The 25,926-nt window shown below is 42.2% G+C and overlaps 1 protein-coding gene across 1 annotated transcript; it reads right to left on the bottom strand.

Moving 5' to 3' along the window:
* Positions 1-8,203: 8,203 nt before the first annotated feature.
* On the bottom strand, positions 8,204-15,506 carry LOC110017396 (C-type lectin domain family 17, member A-like). The gene is made up of 6 exons (XM_020713155.1): positions 15,369-15,506; positions 15,183-15,284; positions 11,216-11,350; positions 9,424-9,569; positions 9,072-9,175; positions 8,204-8,835 (listed from the first exon to the last, which is right to left on the bottom strand). The coding sequence occupies exons 1-6, from the start codon at positions 15,436-15,438 to the stop codon at positions 8,676-8,678; spliced, it is 717 nt and encodes a 238-aa protein (XP_020568814.1). The 5' UTR covers positions 15,439-15,506; the 3' UTR covers positions 8,204-8,675.
* Positions 15,507-25,926: the final 10,420 nt, after the last annotated feature.

Here is a 25,926-nt window from a genome sequence, read left to right as displayed (position 1 = left end):
TTTTTATTTGGCTGGGTTTTTGGATTTTAATTAAAATTTTTAAAAATGAAAGTATTTTTGTTTAAAACAAGTGATTTGGTTTGACTCTGAATAAAAAATACTAAACTTTGAACTCAGAAGTATTTCATGTAATTAGAGTATACAACTCATAATCCAGTGTTGAAAAAGAATGTTAAACTCTTTCCCAGTAGGTTGTTTAACCTTGAGCACAATTAGTGACAAATGCTTAAGTTTAACTAAAAAAACAACTTTAAGTTTAACTCACAAGTTGTTCATGTCTGGTCAGGGCATCCAGAGGAAATCTTCTGAGAATTCTGCTTTCCTTGCCGCCCTGTGATGCTGCATATCTGCTCGTTTTCGGTTTGACCTCACGAAAAACGATTGAATTATTGCCACGAACACGGACAGATTCATATTCAAAGCCATTTTCAGAAAGGTGGAAGAGAAAACTACAGAAAACAATGCCTCATTGCAAGAGCCTGTAAATCGTTCAGCGGCACAAAAATAAATATTGCCATGGACTAATGACTTGAGTGTTTATTTCTGAACAAATACATTAAATCATTACCAATGTGTTTGTAATTTTATTATTTATAAATCAGCCACGTTTTCCATGATCAGAACACAGCAGATTCCTAAATAGCCTTCGTAAAATGTTCATATTTATTATGTTTCTACTTTGACAAATAGGTGTCATTCTCCGCGTTAAATAGAAGTAGTTTGCCTGCAGACCAGGGGTGGCAGTAATGCGCCACTTTGTTTTCGTGTCAAGCGCCAAATGAACAACACCCAAAAGAGAAAAGTAGTGAGCACGGGTGTCCAAATTGCTTTGAAAATTCAGAGAACTATATAGTGCTGCACTGTATAGGGTTTTAGTAGTTAGGGATTAGGATAGGAATTCGGACACAGCCATAGACTGTAAAAATGGGTGCATAAAGACGGATCTTCTTGGAAAAAATGTACCACTCAAACAATGTACAAACCAAGTTTTTTTTTTCTTTTCTAAACTAATATTTCTTTAATCATTCGAGACTGATTTGTTACACGAGTTTTGGAACCAACTTTTGTTTGCTCATAGTATCAGTTATTCAATTCAGAAAAAAAAAATTTACTTATAAAGATTTCTTAAGGCCCTGCTTCAATAAAAGCTAAAATGTCAAACATAACACAGATCTGCCGACTTGTGGACGTAGCTGACCAACCAGCTGAAGGCTTTTTAGAGAAGTTTCAAAACTGCCAGATAGTGGGAAAAAAGTGTGATTCATGCTTTGCTGCCTGATAATGTTACCCAATAGAGGCATGCAAAGAAAAAAGCACATTAGACCAATCACAGAGCCCTGCGTTACACCACGCCTAACTATGCTGTATGAGGAAGACTTATTTACATGATCAGAAAAAAATATCTTAGAAACAGCTTTAATCAGCTACTGTTGAAGACATTGTTCAGTATCTACAGCAAAATATTTTGATCAAGTGGGTCAAATGAAGCACTGAGGCCTAAAGAACATTTACAAATGTTATCTAATATTGATCACACTGATGTAAAAGTATGCATTTATAAACTTCAGTAAACCAATTCAGCTATCCACATTCTGAAATGCATTTTAGACAAAATGGTTTGAACTAAACTACCCTTAAGTCACCACAGGCACATATTTATATATGGTAATATTATAATTTATTTTGACAAACATTGCATGTAGCATTGTTTTAGCCTTGGATGACGTTACTGCACCTTTTTTGTTGCATCTATTTCTGTATCTTTAGATTTTAGATGACAACTCAAGATTTCTAGCCAATGCATTACTGTATGTACAGTATATATTAGCAAAATAAAATCAAGGATAGACATTTCTGAAAAGCATTCATCAATGATTTAAGGAAGATATCAGTGAAGTCATCATAGCTTACTTCAGCCAACCCAAATTTTATTTGGGTTCTTAAAAATCGGAGGAATTTTAAATATATTTTTCCTAAAGTCAGGCCTTATTAAGATCTTGAACAGGTCTTCATTTTTTCTGCCGTCTATTTGAGACTATCTTTTTAAACACAGAGAAAACCAAAGTGAAGATCTACAAATGAGGTAGAAGAAGCAGGAAGGTATGCATGTCAGAGATAAAGCAGCACATAACAGGGTGAGAAAATGTTGCTGTAAAATCCGTTGAAAGTAGTGGAGAGAAGATAAAACCACAAACATTTTCATGGATGGATATTCTCAGGGTCTTAAAGTAGAAGTAATAAATGTGGAGAAGAGCAGAGATGATTACCGTAGCCAAATAAAAAGATTTTTTGGTCAAATCTAACTCATTAGTTATGTTTGCTGTTGTGTATCGCCCTCTTGCTGTTTGTTCTGAAGTTTTGAGGGAAATTTTTTGATTGTATCTGATTTAAAACACAAATACTGTAAAAAAGAAAAAAATAATTGATATTTATGCAGATGTTTACATACCAAACAATTGGGCTTTTTTGCTGGTTCCCTAGTTTTACTGGAGTGCGATATATACCTTCCAGAACTCTTAGATCCTTAGATCCTTTTCTTGACGTCTCGCTCCAACGTGGGCCAGAAAAAATGACGTCTGAGGAGTCGGATGGTCCGGTTAACCCCTCCGTGGCAGGTGATACGGGACGTGTGCCCCCAGGCCAGGACCTCAGACCTGAGGGAATCGGGGACATAGAGAGTGCCAGAAGGACAGGAGCTGCCAGCAGGGATCTCACCTTGAGCTTGCTGGACTTTGCTCTCGATCTCTCAGGTGAGGTTGCCAATAAAACATGATGTAGGCAGAATGTAGGAGTCAGAGTTGGTGTCAAAGGTGGTATATTTGCGGGAAAAAAGCATCGGGCTTGATATTTCGGCTGCCTGGACGGTACGTGATGGAGAAATGAAAACGGTCGAAAAATAAACACCACCGACCTGGCGGGAGTTTAGGCGCTTGGCGCTACGGAGTTAGGCGAGGTTCTTATGATCTGTCCACACTATGAATGGTTGTTCTGCTCCCTCCAGCCAGTGCCGCAATTCTTCCAGAGCTAATTTGATAGCTAATAGCTCACGGTTGCCCACATCATAGTTTCGCTCAGCCGAACTTAATTTGCAGGGAAAAAAGGCGCATGGTTTGAGCTTTCCAGTGCCCTCCTCACGTTGAGACAAAACTGCCCCCACTCCGGAATCCGAGGCGTCCACCTCTACGATAAATTGTTTAGTGATGTCTGGTTGGATGAGAATGGGAGCCGAAACGAAAAGGGATTTGAGTTTCTTGAATGCAGAGTCAGCTGGAGGGGTTCCAAGAGAATGCTTTATTGATGGAGGTGAGTTGTGTGAGGGGAACCGCTACACTGCTGTTATCCCGGATAAAGCAGCGGTAGAAATTAGCGAAACCGAAGAAGTGTTGGAGTTTCTTCCGTGTCTGGGGAACTTCCCACTGGGCGACAGCCTCAATCTTAGCGGGGTCAGGACGGATGTTGCCTGCTTCGATAATGTACCCCAAGAAGGGGTACATTGGATAAGTGGAAATCACACTTTTCTGGTTTGACGCATAACTGATTTTCCAATAACCTTTCGAGGACTACGCGGACGTTATGTTCATGTTGGGAGGGATCGGCGGAGTAGATGAGGATGTCGTCCAAGTAAACGGAGACAAATCTGTTTAAGAAATCCCGCAGGACGTCATGAACAAGACATTGGAACACGGCGGGGGCGTTGGTGAGTCCGAACGACATAACCAGATATTCATAATAGCCTAATAGGGTGTTGAATGCAGTTTTCCATTCATTCCCCTCACGAATACGTACTAGGTGATAAGCATTTCAGAGATCGAGTTTAGAGAAGATCTTAGCTTGCTGGACAGAGTTAAACACAGAGTCAATTAAGGACAGAGAATATTTATCTTTGACCGTAATTTGGTTTAACTCGCGGAAATCAATGCAGGGTCTCAACGTCTTATCTTTCTTTTCCACAAATAAAAACCCGGCGCCGACAGGTGATGATGAAGGACGGATATGAGAAGGGGCTTCTTGAATGTAGTTTTCCATGGCAACCTTTTTCGGGCCCCGAGAGATTATATAATTTTCCTTTGGGGAGAGGAGCACCGTTCAACAGCTCGATGGAGCAATCATAAGGTCGATAGGGCGGCAGGGAACTGGCTTTAACTTTACAGAAAACTGTACGAAGGTTGTGATAACAGGCAGACCAGTTAGTTCTATGAGAGTCTGTGTGATGCTGTCGAGGCGGCGAAATAGGTCCTGTTGGGCCGAAGACATCTGAGACAGGGCATTAGCTTGACGACCTAGGAGGGTACCTTGTAGGGAGATGTCGTGGCGGAGTCCCTCCGGATCAGCTGGGTCAGGCATTGGGCCAGTTCGTTCTGTTATGATTTGACGTGAGTACAGAGTGACCCAAATGCTGGAACACAGAAGGAGACTCGGACAACTGGGTAAGTTTAGATGGTTTAATATAGCAGAGGGTGAGTAATGGCTTTTTGATGGAGGAGGCGCGGCGGCCTGCTGGAGGAGTGTGGCAGAAGGATTCCAGGAGCGAGAGTGTGGGAGACCAGAGGACAGCGACCAGGGGCCTCATTTATAAAACTTTGCGTAGGATTTGCGTCAGAAGTGGCGTACGGATGAAACATAGGACGTGCGTACGCACAGAAATATTCGGATTTATAAAACTGTGCGCACGCACATCCTACGGATTTTTCCCTTAATAAATCACAATCAATTCTAAATGTAGCGCAGCTTTTGTGGCTTTATGACATGCCCATAGTTGCCAATAAATAGTCCGTGAAACGCCCACAAGTTAATATTCATTGATTGCGAAATCATGGAAAACACAGAGAGGAAATCAAAAAAACATAACTTCACTCAATGTGAAGTAGAAGTTATCGTTGGCGAGGTGGAAAAGAGGAGAAAAGTGTTGTTTGGAGGGCACAGTGTGGGCATTACTAATGCCAAAAAGGCACTTGAGTGGCAAACGGTGGCAGACACCGTAAATGCTGCAGCCTCACAACCTCGGACCGTGGCCGAAATAAAAAAGAAATGGTCGGACATCGAAGGCGAGGCAAATAAACGTCTAGCGCTCCATCGCTAGAGTGTGTCTGCCATGGGTGGGTGGAAAGGGGACACCGGAGCTGACCCCTCTTGATGAGAGACGGGCGGCAATTATTGGGGAATCCCTATTAAGTGGAGTGGTGACTGAGGCGGAGGGGGGCGCCAGATGCACCGGGTGACGCCAGGAATCCTAGTGTTGTTAGGACTCGAAGTGGGACTGGGACGGCGTGGTTCCTTCGAGTGCTCCTCTGTAACGTCGGGCCCAAAAGCCCGCAGAGGTCCAACAGGACGGCTCGAGGAAGTCGGAACCGGCTCATAAGCCACTCGTCCTCCTTTGCCAGCAAGACTTCTTGCTGTGTAAAGATGCGTTCACTCCGAATTCTTCCATTTGCCACATCTTCTAAGAGCGCAAGATCAGCCATTGTGCGTCATTACGCATTGTGATGGGGCATTTTATTTCCTTCCATTTAATTGCCTCTGACAAGCTACAGATGTCGGTAATAATCGATGCGGAAATGGGAAATTGTTCAGCGCAAATGTAATTTCTTGTTGGTTGCTGAATAGTTGAGACATACGCCATACATTGTTTTATCATAAATCAAACAAACTAAAGGCATATGCATGAATACCATAATTCCGTAGCTTACGAAGAAATGTTTTACTATGAAAACAACTTTCCCCAGTGGACAATCTATCTATCTATCTATCTATCTATCTATCTATCTATCTATCTATCTATCTATCTATCTATCTATCTATCTATCTATCTATCTATCTATCTATCTATCTATCTATCTATCTATCTATCTATCTATCTATATCTATCTGTATGTCTATCTGATTGCACCTATATCTGCTCCGCCAAACGGACACATTGACGAGAATATCAGTTTTGTACATTCTTTCGTTCTGTTAACTATATTATTTATGATGATGAATTGCACAACATGCCAATATTGCAGAACATATTTCACTTTTCTTTCTGCAAATATGTGTTCATTTGAATTTCTGTTGTAATTTTCGTTTGATTTTTTTTGTTTGTTTCACTGCTGATCGATCAAACGGGTGTTCGTGTAGGCTGTTAATTGTTAGACTTGCTTTGTGAAGCATTCATTTTATTCATGAGAGGCAGTATTGTCATTTTCACTCTCACTTTCACGTGTTTCTTCCATTTGCCGACGGTGTCGCCATTTCTCATTTCACCCGTTTTTGTGCGTACGCCTGGGTCAGAGCTTGCGTGAAGGACTGCACATTTTCCCCTTTTTATAAATATCAATTATTGCGTAGAGAGTGGCGTACGCCTTCTTTTGTGCGTACGCAACGTTTATAAATGAGGCCCCAGCTGTGTACCAGAGGAGATTCTTCCTGAGACAGAGACGAGAGGCAAAATGAGTGATATGATAACAAACAGGAGCATGATCAGGCCAGACTAAGCACCGTGGGAGGAACAACGAGCTTGCGTCGAATGATGATCCAGGTGCTCCTTAAGAAGGCAACGGCGATGATGAGGTAAGCGAAGGTAGCTTGTCACCACCAAAACAGAGCAGGCGGGGGAGGGGGAGAGAAGCTGGCAGAGGTACCATGACAATTTCACAATCAAACCAACAATTCAATCAAAGCAAAAACAAATTAAAGATTCCAATAACAATTACAAAAGCAAAACAAATAATAAAATAAACAATGTTACAATTGAGAAGAAAAAAAATTCCAGATACCAAAACAGAATTGTAAAACAAAATAAGCAGAATAAAAATGAAAAGTATTGGCAAACAAAAGTTATTCCCAGACAATAAATATGGGACATCGCTGATCCTACCTTTTCTGGTTTCCTATTGTGTTCCTTTTTTCAAACATTTCATTTAGATTCCTGGAAACAATTTTTATTTCTAAGTGGTCTAAGGGCAGGGATGCCCAGTTTAGTTTAGTCTTTTTATTTAGTGTAGTTTAGAATTTTCCTGTTGAATTCTATCCATTTACAACTACCGGTACGAAGTCCATTGAGATGACTGTTGTTGTGATTTTGGGCTATACAAATAAAATTTAATTGAATATTGGAAAATACCATTTGGACTTAGGCATGGTATATTTATTTTACTATAACCTAAAAATGACCAAGTTCCATCACAGCGGACAACACACATGATGGCAGCAAAAAATGATCAAGCCGTCTTTCCTGTTGGCTCTCCAGCAGCGGTTGTCTCTTTCGCCGCTCGTGAACTTTCTCCCGACGCCACAGCCGTTATAGACATCCCTGTTACACACAACCGAGTTCGCTTCACAGCTCTTAAATAGTGGAAACCGCAAACATGTTACTCTGAACCCCCACTCACTTCACTGTGAGGAGGGGTCACGCCTTCCTTTTTTTATTTTCAACTGCATGTAAAACATTGATGTATACTTACCTAATAAAGAAATCAAACACATTCATACAAAAATGTCTACCCTGACAGAAATTGGATTCTAACAATTCCAGTCCAAAGACATGTGACCCCACAGTGTGGGAAAATGTCCTAATAATATTGTTTGTACTATTTTAATGTGGGAAAAAACAAAATATGACTGAACTTTGTGAAACTAAAATGTTAATGGATTTGCCATTCATTCTTCTTTACATGTTTGGTTCTTTGTTTCATTTACACTTGATCATTTTTCAAGACATACAAGGAATCTGGAAAACTTCACCTGCACTGAGTCACACTGGTAGAATTTATGGCTAAAGATGTCCTGAATCGATTTTAGATCAGTGAATTGGATTGTTGAAAATGAACCAAAATGGAAAGTAAATTGAATTGACAACCACAAATATCGAACAGAAATTGTATTCTTTTGTGCTATCCTAGGCACTTTACCATTGGGAGTTGGGTCATCTAGACCCACTAGACAGTGCACTGAACCTTTTTTCTTCACTGATTTGTGAACCTCACTGGTGGGAGAACACGTGAATGTAAGGGTGAGGTCATCTAAGATAGCACAAGGGTTATTTCTGTGAATTTCTGCAAAACATTAGTATTCAGATGTTGTAGATAAAAAATAAAATCTGCTTTTTACCCAGTTTGGGAAAGGTCAAATTCATTATTCTCGATGTTTTCATTTCCTTAGTTTTGTGTTGTTGTGGTCTTATAGTCTAGTCCTGAAATGTAAAATAAAACACACAAACTACAAGCAAAGAATGACCAGTTTTTATGTTATTATTCCCTTTAACAAATTTAATTTCTAACATGCTTTGCATAGACAGAAGATTGTGGGATGCCACAGGAAACTCTCACAAAGTGTGAGCTATGAAACACAAATGAAAGTTGGTGTTGCATGAAAAGTGAGATTACGCAGAAGCCGACACTGTGTAAGAAACCACTTGATCAAAGAAGGTCAAGGAAAGGATAAAAGAATTTCTTCGATTGGCAATGAAATGTCAAATTTAAAAACAAAATCTTCAGACACAAAGTAGATATTGATAAAAGAAATGATTACATTTTTAAGTAAGGAATAATTTTTAAAAATAGTTATCTCACTTCCAAATTGAGCTGCAGGTATTTTTTACCTTAGTAAAGAAGCAAATAGGTTTTGTATGGTCTTGTCCCTGTATGTTTCTGAAAGGTAAGAAAAGGTAAAAACTACATCTTAATTTAAAGTAATTTTCAAACAAATAAAGTTGCTTCTTTTTCACAGATCCACCGTAAAGAAGTTTCACATGAAATATCATTCCAGAATCCAGGAGTTTCTCTAATTTCAGCACAGTCTTCCTCTCCGTAACGTTGGCTTCCACCATCACTATCAGGCTGGTTTTTCCCCCAGAACCTGTCAGTCCAGAAAATAAAAGGATCTGATTCAAACAGCATACCGACATACATCCATTTGTATTTCTCATGTAAAAAAAATAGAATTTTCAATATATAGAAATATGTGTAAGTGTGTGTTAATGTTGTGCTTTTTACCCCACTACATAAAAAAGAATTATAATCAAATGCAAGCAGCTAAACCAACCCCCACCTCACTCTGTGTTTTAGTAGCACTGATCCAGACTGAACACTCACTTCAGAGTCAGAGGACTTCCATCTACCCATTTCCAGCTCCCCTCCTGGACTTTGTCAGTCAGTCCAATCCAGACTGGTTGATCTCTGAATTCAAAAAGAAAAGTCTGCAAAAAATGTAAAAAACTGTGTTAAAAGAAAAAATAAATGTATTTTTGCTTTAACTCTTAACACTGTTCAGCAGCCTTTCAACATGTTTTGTAAAAAAAAAAGGGGTGATTTGGGTTGTCTTCACTAAATAATTATATTATTGTTTTTGTTGATGCTGTTTAAGCTCTGTTAAGATGTTGTTTTTTTTTGTATTTTCTTAAAAAAAAAGTAATCCAAAACAGACACAAACTGAAGAAACAAGCACCTTTTCATCCGTGCTGTTTATCACAACCAGATCAGCTTGTCTGGCTTTGCAGGACTTTCTTGCTTCATCCCAGGACTTAGACTCCCCAGAGAAGAAATAACAAGAGGAACCAAATCTGATCCATCCTGATGGACATCGTGGTTTCCCTGGAGAACATTTGAAATGTAAAGCAATTCACAATCAACACATTACTATAAACAAGCAGATTTTATTTCTTTTTCATCTACAGAATCAGAATTTGTGCAAAAGTCACTTTCTGTTCCTCCAACTTGGTGTCAAAAAATGGTTTTAATATCTATCCGATATTTTTATTTGAAGCAGTTGCAACAACATTAGAACCTGGCCTGTTATGTGCTCTAATAATAAATAATGAGGAAGAGTTTGTAAACTTTACCAAAATTACACATCAGGCTTAACAGGCTACAGGTATTATTGCAACCCAATATGGCAAATATAATAAACACTGGCGCCAACCTCAACCACTAGGAGCAATGTGGGGTTTGGTGTCTTCCCCAAGGACACTTCGACAAATGAACAGGCAAGGTGGGAACTAAACCTGCATTCCTCCAATAAGAGGTTGACCGCTCTATCTATGCACTACAGCGTCAAGTTAAATATTTAACGGAACATTAATTTAAAAAAACTTGTCCATCCATCCATCCATCTTCTTCTGCTCATCGACTGGATCGTGGGGGCAGCAGTCTAAGCAGAGATGTTTGGACTTCCCTCTCCAACATCTGAACCAGAAGCCCGAGCCACTTGAACTGACTCCTCCGGATGTGGAGGAGCAGCGGTTCTACTCCGAGCTCTCTGCGGGTGACCGAGCTTCTCACCCTGTCTCTAAGGGAACAACCAGCCACCGTACGGAGGAAGCTTATTTCAGACTCTTGTATTTTCCGAAAGAACGTTGGTTCTTTCTGCCATGACTCAGAGCTCAAGACCATAGGTGAGGATTGAAACGAAGATTGGCTGGTAAATTTAGAGTTTTCCTTTTCTGGTTCAGCTCTTTCTTCCCCACAACAGACCGTGACAGCAAACGCATAACGGCAGATGCTGCTCCAATCTGGCTGTAGATCTCACACTCCGATCTTCCCACACTCCTTAACAAGATCTCAAGATACTTAAACTCCTCTACTGGGTAGGAGCCCTCCACCCAGCCAGAAAGACAAACTACCTGTCTCCGGACAAGGGCCATGTCCTCAGACGTAGCCACACTGTCCCTCATCCCAGTCCCTTCTCACTCTGCAAACCTCCCCAATCCATGCTGGACATCCTGTCTCGATAAAGCCAACAGGACAACATCATCTGCAAAGAGCAGAGAGGAAATCCTGAAGTCCCCAATTCAGACCCTCTGGCCCCTTGCTGCGCCTAAAAATGATGTCCATAAAGACTATGAACAGAACCGGTGATAAAGGTAAGCCCTGTCGGAGTCCAACGTGCACCGGGAACAAGTCAGACTTCCTGCTAGCTACGAGAACCAAACTCCTGCTCCAGCTATACAGAGACCGGACAGCCCTCACTAAGGGTCCCCGCACCCCATACTCCCAGAGCACCCGCCACAAGACACCACGGAGGACGAGGTCAAACACCTTCTCCAAATTCACAAAACACAGAGACTGGAGCAACGAACTCCTACAAAGTAGGGTGTACAGTTGGTCCACATTATCACGTCCAGGGCAGAAACCACATCCCTCCATGTGCCGCTGTCTTTGCCCACGTGGGCATTGATGTCCCTCAGGAGAACAATGAATCTTCACAAAGTAGATTTTTACTTCAGGATTTTCATACTTACTCTGTTTACAGTCCATCAGCTTCTTGGTAGTTTCAGTGAGGTTGGAATTCATCGTCTCAATAACATCATTCAGTTGCTCAGTCAAATTATCTTTGCTGTCAGAAATTTCTGACAATTTTTTTACTGAGTCACCATCTGAAATGAAATCAGGCCCAAAAAAAAGATGTATCAGTGATTCAATCACAGAATGGATGGTGGAACAAGTGCAGTTAGCCAACAGACTATTAGTGGAAAGGTGCACAGAAGAGATAGACATAACTACCCAACAAGCTGATATAAGGTTGTGTTCAGACTTGAAAAGTCTGTTAGTGTTATTATGCCCTAAGATTGTTGTGGTGCCCTTAACATGTGTGAGCGGGCTGGAGGATCGAGAGCGACGTTAACGCACGGTGGGGGCGTGTCAGCGGCTGTGAACGTGGATCAGAGCCGGTTATGGGACGGAAAGTTCTTCTAAAAAGACAATGACATGATGAATGAGGTTGAATGTGAAGCGTATAAAAGCCCCATCATGCAGAACCTCTGCTCGTCATGGAACGGCTCCACTTTGCTCACAACTATGATTGGCAAGCGGTAAATGGGAAAGGTTCATAAAAATGTTTTTAAAAATCAAAACAAAAAAATAACGGCTGATTAGACATTTTCCAAGTAAAGTTCATGTGACAATCAACTTGCGTTACCCCCACGACTCCCGCCGGCATGTAATCCCAAGGACAAAGATGGAGAATTTAGAGCAAATTGAAGTTCCTGAAGAAAATAGTAGGTTTAGAGGCACCTGGGCAGATTTGTTTGCTTTCAACGACTTTAAAATTATGATTAATATGTTATGAGAAATTGGCAAACAACAAAGTCTCAAATGTGGCGAGACATCCTAGAATAAACGCAGCTTTTGCCCAAAAACATTCTGATTCAGATGAGAAAAAAAGTTGTCTGTTGCCAAAAATCTATTGGAGAAGAGGATTAACTGCAGGTTAATTATGACATATTTTGTAGTTTTGTGGCCTGTTGGGAAATAATTCTCATTGGAACCTTTTAAATTACAGAGGATACAAAAAGCGAACTTTAAAAACGAGTGAAATGAAGTCGGGGCTGCACGGTGGCGCAGTGGTTAGCGCTCTTGCCTCACAGCAAGAAGGCCCCTGGTTCAAGTCCCGGCTGGGGGACATGAAAAACACAACATCAATGGGGGACCTTTCTGTGTGGAGTTTGCATGTTCTCCCTGTGCATGCGTGGGTTTTCTCCGGGATCTCCGGCTTCCTCCCACTGTTCAAAAACATGCTTCATAGGTTGATTGGCAACTCTAAATTGTCCATAGGTGTGACTGTGAGAGTGAATGGATGTGTGATTGAGGATATTCTACCCTGCGACAGACTGACGACCAGTCCAGGGCATCCCCTGCCTACGCCCAAGTGGCCGGGATAGGCTCCAGCAACCCCCGTGACCCCGAAAGGGAAAAACGGTCAAGAAGATGAATGAATGAATGAATGAAATGATGTCATTCACTGGAAACAAACTTGACTATTCTGTTTCGAACCAAATCTTATAAACAAAACCACGTTACTAAGGTTTTCTTCAATAATTGGTCAGGAATTAAAAGGGTGGGGGCTAAGATAGATAGATAGATGGATGACTTTATTAATCCCACAATGGGGAAATTTCATTTCTGTGGCAGCAACACGACATTCAGAAATAATCTATATAATATAACATCAATAAAGGACATCACAAATTACACTTGTATTAGATAATTAAAAATATTACTAAAATTATTATGAAAAATTATTATCAAAAATGAGATTCTTATTAAATAAAGAAATAAATATTAAATATTAAATAAATACAGCTGCAAAAGTGTAAAAAACATGCAGTCCAAGCAAAAACACCAGAAATAATGGAAGTCCAAGGCTTTTCAGTCCTTGTTCACTAATTCAAATTTTATATTTCGCTCACCAATTTGGAACATCTGGATCAACGTTAGGTACAACACTTTTTACTCTCTACTTTGGTACGGTGCAGGCATGCTGCAGGGCGGTTACTGAGAAGGGGACGACTAAGATGATATGTTGATAAGTGTTTATGATATACAAATTGTCAGGAAGTGTTAGAAACTATGCGTATCACATTAAAAGTTGTTTTAATGAGCATGCATTCATCTGACCACATTTCAATTAGTTGCTGTTTCTCATTGTTGCTCCGTTACTCTGTTAACACCTCATAATGTTGTGCTTTTGTGGTCTTTTTGGTTCAGTTGTTCCACTCTGAGGACAGAGCGTATTTAGACTGAGGATACTCAGAGCGAAATGAAGCTCAGTCCGATTGGAAACAAACTGAAACCATCTCAAAAGACGAGTCAGAGACCAGGAATCGCTTAGTCATATTCAAACTAAAAATTTGTTCTGGATTATTGGGGTAAACATTAGACTCTGACTCATTTTAAACAAACCAAATGTGTCCAGTCTGAATACACCCTGAGAAATGGGAGGCTAAAGACAGATCTCCATGGAAAACATTTTCAAGAACAGATAAGTTTCATTTTTCTCTTCTGAGCTGACTTTTCAAAAGTCATTAGTGAGACTGACATGTTACATGACTCTTTGTACCACATTTTGTTTGCTCATACGAGGAAGCAATTATTAAATTTAGAAACAGAGATTTACATGTAGTTTCTTTCAAAGTTTGCTTAAGGTCCTGCTATAATAAAAGCTAAAAAATGTCAAACATAAAACAGATCTTCATTTGACCTGTGGCCGTAGCCTGTTCGACAGCTTGTTTGACGAGCTTTTTAGAGAAGTTGTAAAACTGCCAGAAAAAAAGTATGATTTATGCTGTGCTGCCTAATAATGTTACAGGCACCGAGCCCTGTTTTATGCCACAACTAACACTGCTGTATGAGGAAGACTTATTTACATGATCAGATAAAAATGTCAGCTTTGAGCAGCTCCTGTTAAAACATTTTTGCTAGTATCTGCAGCAAAATATTTTGATCTAGTGGGTCAAATAAAGCTCTGAAACGTAAAGAGCATTTACAAACGTTATCTTATATACAACGAGGAAGCAATATAATTAGAATTTGCATGATTAAAGACTGTTCATTGGTTTTTGTGTGTAAATATTACACACAAAAACAAAAACATTAAAAAAAAAATTCTCAAATAAGATTAATGTAAGAGGAATGGCATAAAGCTGATCAATGAAAAATATCAGCTCATTATATTTCACAGAGCTTTAATCTTTAGCATCCATGACAACGCATCCCAGAAAATCATTCTTTTCTTTGCTGTTACACTGAATATTGTCATGAATAGAAGGTAGAAAAAACTGTAGAAATGTATTAAAACTCAGATATTGAAGTGTTCGTGACTTCCTAAAACAATCTTATTTGGCTTCTTTGACCTTGTTGCACAACTGTCCAGTTGACTGGTTCATCAATATTACACTTATGAATCCCACCTCCTCCCTTTAATGCTTTCCTTTGCAATTGTATTTAAATTGTTGTAGTTTATTTTGGCACTTTAAATATAGTGTCCCATACAGTTCCATGTTGTGTTATAATAGTCAATAAAATGTAAACAAAAAAAAAACAGTGAACAAGGTTAATAAAAATTTAATATTAAAGCATTGATGGGCAACTCATAAAGCATCCTATATCAGATCTATTATCTGCACCACTGCAGGAAAATTGTTTTAAGTTTTCAATTCTCCTTTGAATTATGTTTTTGGACTGTGGGAGGAAGCAGAAAACCTGTGTGTGTGCGGGGAGAACATGCAAACTCCACACAGGAAAAAATCCAGCTGGGATTTAACTATTTCAAACAAAAGTGCAAACACCATATTATCATGCAGCCTCCAAATCTACCTCCAATTCTACAACTTAATAAAAATCAAAAAATTAAATCAGATTTTTGACTTTAATGTAAAAGAAAAAATAAACTCATTGTCACATTATGCCTATTGTGAGGTAAATACTCACAGAGGAGGCCAAGAATGACGAGTCCAGCCAGAAGAAGAACACTCAGCATCACCATGAAAGTAATAACACTGAGATAGCATCTCCTGTTGGACTTGATGGAAGCTATAGGGAGAGAATTATAACTGAAATCACAATAGAAAATCATAAAGTGAATTCATTTTGTTTTATCAGTGAGTTCACTCTTACCTGGTGGATTTGATTTGTAAACCTGGCAGACAGGATCTTTAGGTTCAAAATTTTCATAAATGGCTTCCATTATAAAGATGTAAAGTCGAAGAACCTGTGAAGTGTTTAACAGACTTGTATACTGAACAGCTTTTTCTGTCTGAGGTTATTATAGAAGTGATGGGAAGTCAATGTCATGTGACAGTAGTTGCATTGTGACAGGAAGCTCGGGTGAGGTGAAGGTGTGAAAGTGTGGTGGCAAAGAAAGAACATCTACTAAGTTCCGCTTTTACTTTTTTTTTTACTTTCTAACTTCTAAGTGTCCAGCAGCCGAGCAAACAAATAAGAGCTGATTACCAGATTTTACTGTTACAATAGGTAGTTATGAATTTTCCGACACACAAAGACCAAGACATTCTCACCCCAACTCGTCCAATATGGACACATGGTAGGGAGCCCCCTCTGCATCACATATAGCTTTGGGTTAGCTCAACTCGCCGTTTTCCTATGTACTGCCTGCCCCGATTTAATGACTTCAGTAAAGTATGACAGGTTTTGACTTCTGTGAACCCTTCATGACCATGACCAAGTCAGGAGAAAAGTATTTTTATTTTTCCTCATATTGTCAGAGAGCAGCGCTCAATGCCTTGCTTTTAGTTAAAATGGTCCACTTTTTTGGAATATGAAACAGAAATTAAAATCCAGTTAATTTTTGGTTGAAAACTTAACAGCGTTTTGGGATCTTATTTTCAGCACATCGAAAGTTGGGCTCCCCAAAAGCATTAATATATGTGACGTGGAGGGGGGTCCCTGCCGATACGTCCATATGACGAGTTGGAGTGAGAATGTGTTGCCCAGACACCTGCACGGGAAAGCAGATTAAGGGAATCCACCTTCCAAGCATCCTGATGTCAGCCACCCAGACCAGGGCTGGGAGGACCACCACAGTGGCCCCCAGTACTGGATAGGTGGAGGGCTTAGGGGCACATAGAGTGTGAGGCCCAGCCCTCCAGAGAACAGTCCTCTCCCCGGGCCAGGAGGCCCAGAACGGGGCCTTACCCCACGAAGACGTGAACTAGAATGCACCTTGATAAATAAATCATTTTCTTTATTCATGCAATTCACACTTGTTTGTAGAAGATTCTTTGCAAAAAAGATTCAAGTTTCAATCTGAACCGTCTAATTGTTGCTCATCTAAAACAGAAACATTAGAACAGATTTTTTATAGCTGTAAACACAGAAAGGTCTTCTGGTCCGATGTTCATAATTTTGTGTCAATTAAATATAATTTATAACTCCCACTTCTTCTTTTACTGGTTTTGTCTATTTCATGGATGATTTGGAAAACCTTGTCACTCATTTATTCATTTTCTAAACCTTTTTTGTCTCTTTCGGGGCTACGGCGCTGCCGGATCCTATCCCAGCCACTCGTCTCGGATGAAGGCAGAGGACACCCTGGACAATCCATTTAAAACTGGCCATTTAAGATAAGATATGGCTTTGTTGTCACTAACCTCATGTACAATGACATATCAGTCACCATATCAATGTAAAAACTAAAAAAGATGACTATGAACAAAATTATAAACATGTCTGTAATTTGAAAAACAATATGTACAAATAAAAAAATGTAAATTTAAAATTATAAATGTAAAAAATATGTTTGTAATGTGTAAAATGATATGTTTGTTTTTATTGATTTTGATTTTATTGATTTATTTCAAGCATTGTAGTCAAAGCAATAAAGAATTTAGACATATTTATCAAACTCATCACAGAAATGATGAAATGCATAGATAAAAAAGACATAAAATAAAACAAAACAAAAATGTCACTTTAATCACATTTGCTTAATTAAATACAGTGATCATTAACTGAAGTATAAGTAGAGTTTGATTTATTGCTTGAAAAGGAGTGGGAAGAAGCAAGCTTATATAATCCCACCTCTACTGAGTTCATTCATTTGATAGTTTTACAGTGTTTAAATCCGGTTCTGATCAGATAGATTTTCTTGAAGTAACAAAATCCAGTGCCTAGAAATGATTGATGATCTTCAGAAAACATTCATTCATGATTTCAGTAAACGGTAACGGTACCGATATGTAATAATCATTGATTATTATTAGAACACATGATAACACTTCTTCTTCCTCTTTCGGCTTCTCCCATCAGGGGTTGCCACAGCGAAGAAGTCGCATGGTAAACTTGGCAATGTTTTACGCCGGATGCCCTTCCTGACGCAACCTTCTCAAACCGGGCTTGGGACCGGCACAGAGGTAGAGAGGGGAACAGGGAGAAGCCCGGAGTCGAACCCTGGTTTCACGGACAGAAGCTGCCGCAAACCAGCAAGAGCTAAACCGGCTCCCAGAACACATGATAACACTAAACCAGTAATTATTGCTACACATTGCAGATCAAGTAAACAAAATCAATAGCTTATTGATTGTAATTTAAACATTTCAGTAATCATTATTGCACATTACAATGTAACACTCAGTGGTTGTAATTAAAATAGCTTTGATTATTTCACCACAATCAAGTTCACACATGTATATGGAATTATTCAAACACCTGTTGATCCTTGAATCCTCTTATCTTCATATCCTGAAATAAGACTTTCTTTAAACATTTTCTTGAATATTTGAATATTTGAACATTTCTTGAGCTCATTACTTAAACCATTCCAAAGTTTAGTGCCACACACCGACAGACAGAAACTTTTCTTTGTGGTTCTTATCAATTTGATCTTGAAGTTCCTACATCCCCTCAGTCTGTAGCCTCCTTCATTTTCTAAGAACTTCTTTTGGATATTGAATGGTCATGCAGTTTTAAAAGTCTTGATTGATAAAATAGATTGTTTGTATGATCAAGATATCCGGCTTTATGTACAATTCTGACGGCTCATTTTTGAAGTAAAAAGAGAGGATGCAGTGAGCTCTTGTAATTATTCCCCCAAATTTCTTTACAGTAAGTGAAATATGGTAATATTAAGGAGTACAATAAATATCTACTGTTTTATCCTAATATATATTTAGATTTATTTACGATTCAAATACTTTTTGAGACTTTAGTTTGTATGTGTCTGATGTGTGGCTTCCAACTTAGTTTGTCATCGATTAAAAACCCCTAAGAATTTTATGTCTGTAACACTTTCGATTAAGACATTATTTATTTCAATTGAGAGCTCTTTATTTGCATTGTAGTTTCCAAAAAACAGCACTTTGGTTTTATCTAGGTTCAAAGATAATTTGTTGTAATCCATCCATAATTTTATTTTGTTTAACTCTGTGTTCACCACCTTGATAAGTTCCCTATGATTGTCTGTAGGATAAAATATATTTGTGTCATCAGCAAATAATATGAGTTTCATAAGCTTTGAAACATTGAATATATCATTTATTTAAATATTGAATAGCAGCGGGCCCAGAATTGATCCTTGTGGGACACCACAACTTATCTCTTTGGTTTCTGATGGATATTCATCATTCTTGACCAATTGTTTTCTTCCCGTTAAATAGTTTCTGACCCAAGTTAGCGCTAGTCCTCTTATCCCATACACTTCCAGTTTGTCAAGTAGGATTGTCACGGGGCCTCTGTCAGGTTCCTCCCCCCTCCCCTCTCTGCTTGGCCTAATTCTCCGCAGCTGCCGCCACTCATCTCATCAGCCTGCCAGACCTTCAAAAGGAGCTCCAGGAGCAGTATTCAACGCGACTTTGTTGCCTCTAATGGTGCATGTTCTAGCCTCCAGTAATCCATGTTTGATTACCTTCTACTTCTCGCCTCACGCCTCTTTGTCCTGGTTCCAGGAAAACCCTAGTCCACGAGTGAGCGGTCAAGCGGACGTGCCGAGCAGTTTCCATCCACACTCACCTCCTTCAGTGGAGCGCTGTTGGATTCCACATCAACTCTCAAGCCACGGTCGGTTCCTCGAGCTGCGTCTCCTTGTCTTGTCTCAGGATCCACGGACCCCCTCCAGCCACGTCGCCTCCCTGCCGCACCAAGACAACATCACCAGCTGAACCAATAAACCCACTACTTACCATTACTCACCTCCTGTCATCCTTCCGGGTTCCAGCATCTGGGTCTGCCTAGCCTAGTCAGTCATGACAAGGATGTCATGATTGAGAGTGTCAAATGCTTTTTTTAAGTCAATGAAAATTCCAGCTGCATATTTCTTTTTGTCCAGAGCATTTGTGATTTCCTCCACAGCATCAATGATAGCCAATGAGGTTGATCTATTTTCTCTAAAACCATATTGGTTTTCATTTATAATGTTATGTTTTTCAATAAATAAAGCTAATTTATCATTGGATATTTTTTTCTAAAATTTTTGAGAATTGTGGAAGAAGAGATGTGCAAATATAAGTATGTTTACTACGTGCATGAACCATTTGACAGCAGGGAGGTAGGTAAATATTGAAGTTAGAAAAGATGAAATCCTCAATAAACAGATTGCCTCAAGGTTGGATGTGTTATGCGTTCAGAGATGCGCCGTCTAAATAGTAAACAGCGTTTACTTGTGTACTGCTTTTCTACCTTCCTCGAAGACCAAGGTCGACTTGATGATGCTTCATTCAGAACACTATTCTATGAATCCACAGCTGTCGTAAATAGCTGACCTTCAACAGTGGATGGGATAAATGAAAAAAATTAAATAAATAGAAAGCAAAATAAAAAAAAATTAAAAAGCAAATATTTAACATTTTCATTTGCAACTTAGAAAGTTTTTTGTGCAACGTGGTGGCAGAAATATCACTCCATAGATTCACAGCTTTCTATAGGCGAGGGCACTAAAGAACCTTTCCACTACATTTTTTGCACTGAGTCCACCACCGGGTCCTGTTCAAAAACCGCTGGACCTGGACTGCTCAAACCTGGATTAAATTATGATTTAGATATTAAAGAATACAGTAATCACAGTTTCTGATTTTATGCAATTTAAGGGTAATAGGGACACGGGAAGGACAACTTAAAGCAAAACACCAAAACAGGAACTTTAAAGTAGAGGGCTGCATTGGGATTGGGTCCCGCCTGGTCCCACGGGACCCAACCCAAATCTCGCGGCGCGGGCGGGTTGAATTTTGCTGCGGCTAAACACAAACACCGCGGGATTAGGGAGGTTGCTGTCATGACTTGCAAGGCTAGGCAGACCCAGATGCTGAAACCCGGAAGGACGACAGAAGGTGAGTAAGGATAGGTAAGAGTTTATTTTGCTCCGCTGATGGGTGATGTTCCGGTACGGCAGGGAGGTGGCGTGGCTGGAGAGGGTCCGTGGATCCGGGGCGAGACCTGAGGATCGGCGATGGCTCGAGACGAGGCTGGAGGTCCGGCTAAGGCTCGTGAGGCGGCTAGGCGTTCGGCGAGATTCCCCAGTGAGGCAGGTAACTCCCGATGGGCGTCTGCTTGGCGAGTCCAGATTTGAGTGTCCACTCGTGGCATGAGATTCCTGGAGACAGGACAAGATGTACGTAAGATAATGCGAGAGATCTATGACAAGGGACTGTGAGGTGACCAGACTAAGCACCATTAGAGGCAACGAACTCGCGTTGAATACTGGTCCTGGAGCTCCTTATGAAGGTCTGGCAGGCTTATGAATTGAGTGGCGGCAGCTGTGGTGAATTAGGCCAAGCAGAGAGGGGAGGGGGGAGGAACCTGACAGAGGCACCATGACAGTACCCCCCCTCAACGACCGCCTCCAGGCGGTCCAGGGCGGCGATCAGGATGGGCCCGGAAGAAATCCTCGATGAGGGACGGGTCCAGGATGAGAGAGCGCGAGATCCAAGACCGCTCCTCAGGACCGTAACCCTCCCACTCAACCAGGAACTGGTGCCCGCGACCCCGACGCCGGACGTCCAGAATCCGGCTAACCGTGAAGGCGGGGGCGCCGTCGATGACCCGGGCGGGTGGTGGGGAAGCGGACGGCGGGCACAGAGGACTGTCCTGAACAGGTTTGATTTGGGAGATGTGAAACGAGGGGTGTACCTTGAGAGCTCGTGGCAAACGAAGTCGGACACAGGTAGGATTAATGATCCTGTCAATGACGTAGGGTCCGATGTACCGTGGAGCCAGTTTCCGGGAGGTGGCTTGGATGGGAATGTTGCGAGCGGAGAGCCATACCCTCTGACCAGGCTGGTAAGTGGGCCCCACCACCCTGTGTCGATTGGCAATGCGGCAGTTGCTCTCCTTGGTGCGGAGGAGAGCAGCTGTGGTCTGTTGCCAGATGCGTTGGCAACGCCGGAGATGTTCCTGGACAGACGGCACCGCCAAATCGAGTTCCTGGGACGGAAACAGAGGTGGTGAGTACCCGAGGGCGGCTTCGAACGGAGACACCCCAGTAGCGGAGGACGAGTGTGTATTGTGGGCATACTCAATCCATACTAAATACTGGGACCAGTCCTTGTCGTTCTGTGCCGCCAGGCAACGCAAAGCTGCCTCCAGTTCCTGGTTGGCCCTCTCCGCTTGACCATTGGACTGAGGGTGATATCCAGAAGTGAGGCTGACCGTGGCCCCCAAGGCGGAGCAGAAGGCCTTCCAAACCTGAGAGACGAACTGAGGGCCACGGTCAGAAACAATGTCCAGGGGAATGCCGTGATGCCGGAACACCTGATGAACCAGGACTTCAGCAGTTTCGGTGGCTGTGGGCAACTGGGCAAGGGGAATGAAATGAGCCATCTTGGATAACCGATCAATGACAGTGAGGATGACGGAATTACCCTGAGAAGGGGGCAAACCGGTGACAAAGTCCAAGGCAATGTGTGACCAGGGACGGCTGGGGGTAGGCAATGGTTGAAGTAGTCCTGCCGGTGCAGAATTGGATGACTTAGAGCGGGCGCAGGTGGTACAGGCAGCCACAAACTCTCGAACATCCTTGTCCATAGAAGGCCAGAAAAACCTTCTACGGAGGAGATTGAGGGTTCTCTGGACGCCGCCGTGGCAGGACACCCGAGAGGTGTGTCCCCAGGAAGTTACTTCCGACCTGAGAGAGGTAGGGACATACAGAGTGCCATTAGGGCAGGGGGCATGATCGGGTTCCTCACCTTGGGCCTGGATGACACGGTTTTCGATGTCCCAGGTAAGGGCGCCCACGATACAGGTGGAAGGGACGATGGTGGCTGTGGACTTGTCCGAGGAGCTATATTTGCGGGAAAGAGCATCGGGCTTGACATTCCGGCTATTGGGTCTATAGGTTATGGTGAAACGAAAGCGATCAAAAAATAAGCACCAACGAGCCTGTCGAGAGTTAAGCCTCTTAGCCGTCCTCAGGTATGCCAGGTTCTTGTGGTCCGTCCAGACGACGAAAGGGTGTTCAGCCCCCTCCAGCCAGTGCCTCCATTCCTCCAATGCTAACTTGATGGCCAGCAGCTCCCGGTTTCCCACATCATAATTTTGCTCTGCTGGTGATAATTTTCTAGAAAAGAAGGCACAAGGCTTGAGCTTACCGGTGTGTTGCTCTTTCTGGGACAAGACCGCTCCGACCCCTGAGTCCGAGGCATCCACTTCCACGATGAACTGGCGAGAAGGGTCGGGTTGAATCAGGATAGGAGCTGTGACGAAGAGCCCCTTGAGCCGATCAAAAGCCTGTTGAGCTTCCTGGGTCCATTGAAAACTTTGAGTGGTGGAAGTGAGGCGTGTAAGGGGTGCTGCAATACCGCTATAATTCCTAATGAATCGCCTGTAAAAATTGGCAAAACCAAGGAAATGTTGGAGTTTTTTCCGGCTGTTTGGGGGTTCCCAATTGGAAACAGCTTCGATCTTTGAAGGATCGGGTCGAATTCGTCCCGCCTCTATGATGTATCCCAGAAACTGTACATGGTCGACGTGAAATTCACATTTCTCTGACTTGACATAGAGTCGATTCTCCAGGAGTCTGGTGAGAACCTGGCGGACGTGTTGTTCGTGTTGGGTCTGATTATTAGAATAGATGAGGATGTCGTCAAGATAAACAAAAACAAACCGGTTCAGAAAATCACGAAGGACGTCGTTTACTAGTCTCTGGAAGACAGCGGGGGCATTAGTCAGCCCAAAGGGCATGACCAGATATTCATAATGACCTAGTGGAGTGTTGAATGCCGTCTTCCACTCGTCTCCCTCCTTAACACGGACCAGGTGATAAGCGTTGCGTAAATCCAGCTTGGTGAAGACACGAGCTTCCTGAACAGAGTCAAAAACAGATGAAATAAGAGGTAGAGCGTACTTATCTTTTATGGTGATTTGGTTGAGTTCCCGATAATCGATACAGGGGCGTAGTGTCTTATCTTTTTTCTCCACAAACAAGAAACCAGCAGCTACAGGGGATGACGAGGGGCGTATATGACCCAGGGATAGTGCCTCCTGGATGTAGCTCTCCATAGCGAGTCTTTCGGGTCCGGAGAGGTTGAATAGTCGCCCCTTAGGGAGGGTGGAGCCAGGTTGTAATTTTATTTCGCAATCATAAGGGCGATGGGAAGGAAGAGCGCAGGCTTTAGTTTTGCTGAAAACGTCCTGTAGATCGTGATAACAGGTAGGGATATTTTCCAAATTGACAGCAGTATGATTTTCAGGGGACTGCCGATAAGTGGCGGGTATAGCGGAAGAAAGGCAATTAGCCAAACAGTATGCGCTCCAATTGGTGATTTGTCCAAGGCTCCAATTAAACTGTGGGTTGTGAAGCTTTAACCAGGAAAACCCCAGGATAATAGGGGTGTGTTTGGAACGTGTGATGAAGAATTGGAGGGTTTCTCTGTGATTACCGGAAGTGAGTAGCTGGACGGGTTTGGTGCGGTGTGTAATCCGAGAAAGGTGCTGACCTCCCAAGCCGGAGGCCTCAACAGGGTTATCCAAAGGTTCTGTGGGGATACGTAGTTTAGTGACGAGATCCAAATCAATCAGGCTTTGTTCGGCACCGGAGTCTATGAGGGCCTTGGTGCTATGGACTTCCGTTTTGGTACAAAGTTTAACAGGAATGTAGAGGAAATTAGGAGTAGTATGAATGGTGGAACATTCCCCAAGCGACTTGTCACTAGGCAGGGAATTCAGGAGTTTACGTCGCGGGCATTTAGAAACTAAATGTCCCAGAGCACCGCAGTAGTAGCACGAACCTTCTTCTTGACACCGCTTTCGCTCCCCCGCCGACAGTTTAGAATGTCCAACCTGCATCGGTTCCTCCGAAGTGAAATGATCTGCTTTGGTTGGTGACTGGCGCGGAATAACAGAAAAATAAGGTTGGCTAGTGGATATGTGTTGATTACTCTGGCGATCGTTATGCCGTTCACGAAGCCGGGAATCAGACCTGAGAGCTGCAGAAACAAGCTCTTCGAACGAGTTAGCATCTGGTTGGGTGCATAGATGATCCTTAATGGATTCGTTTAGAGACTGGTAGAATATTCCTTTTAATGCTATATCTGGCCAGCCTGCTTCAACTGCCAGGACACGAAAATCTATAACGTGGTCACTTACTGACCGACCATGCTGTTTTAAATTTAACAGGCGTCTGGTGGCTTCCTCTTGCTTGCGAGGCTGATCAAAAATTAGGCGAAATTCATGAATAAAATGTTCATAACTAAGGTGAGTAATGGGATTAGCTGATATAAAGGCGTGAGCCCATTGTAGGGCTTTATTTCTGAGTGAGTTGATGATGAGAGTGATTTTACTGTGGTCCGTGTGATAATACCTGGGAGCATGTTGAAATATGAGCTGACACTGTAATAGTAAGCCGCCACAGGCTTTGACGTCACCCGAAAACGGCTCAGGTTGGAGCCGGAAGTTTTCCGTAGCATGGGTGGGATCGGAAGCGGAAGTGTAGCTGTTGCCGGAAGATGGAAAGTGAGTACCTGTAGCAGAGTTAGCATATTGTCCGGTTAAATCAATTAGAGCTTGCGTCATACCGTCTAAACGGCGGAATAAGTCCTGCTGAGCCGACGCCATTTGAGTGAGGGTGTTAGCTTCATGTCCTAGCATAATCCCTTGCTGAGTTACGGCGAGGCGAAGTTCCTCCGGGTCAGCTAGGTCGGGGTTCTGGCGAGTTCGTTCTGTCATGACTTGCAAGGCTAGGCAGACCCAGATGCTGAAACCCGGAAGGACGACAGAAGGTGAGTAAGGATAGGTAAGAGTTTATTTTGCTCCGCTAATGGGTGATGTTCCGGTACGGCAGGGAGGTGGCGTGGCTGGAGAGGGTCCGTGGATCCGGGGCGAGACCTGAGGATCGGCGATGGTTCGAGACGAGGCTGGAGGTCCGGCTAAGGCTCGTGAGGCGGCTAGGCGTTCGGCGAGATTCCCCAGTGAGGCAGGTAACTCCCGATGGGCGTCTGCTTGGCGAGTCCAGATTTGAGTGTCCACTCGTGGCATGAGATTCCTGGAGACAGGACAAGATGTACGTAAGATAATGCGAGAGATCTATGACAAGGGACTGTGAGGTGACCAGACTAAGCACCATTAGAGGCAACGAACTCGCGTTGAATACTGGTCCTGGAGCTCCTTATGAAGGTCTGGCAGGCTGATGAATTGAGTGGCGGCAGCTGTGGTGAATTAGGCCAAGCAGAGAGGGGAGGGGGGAGGAACCTGACAGAGGCACCATGACAGTTGCCTTGCGACATGATGGAGA

The sequence above is a fragment of the Oryzias latipes genome, chromosome 21 (assembly GCF_002234675.1).
Source record: "Oryzias latipes chromosome 21, ASM223467v1".
NCBI classification, from domain to species: domain Eukaryota; kingdom Metazoa; phylum Chordata; class Actinopteri; order Beloniformes; family Adrianichthyidae; genus Oryzias; species Oryzias latipes.
This window is presented reverse-complemented; position numbering and strand designations above follow the sequence as displayed.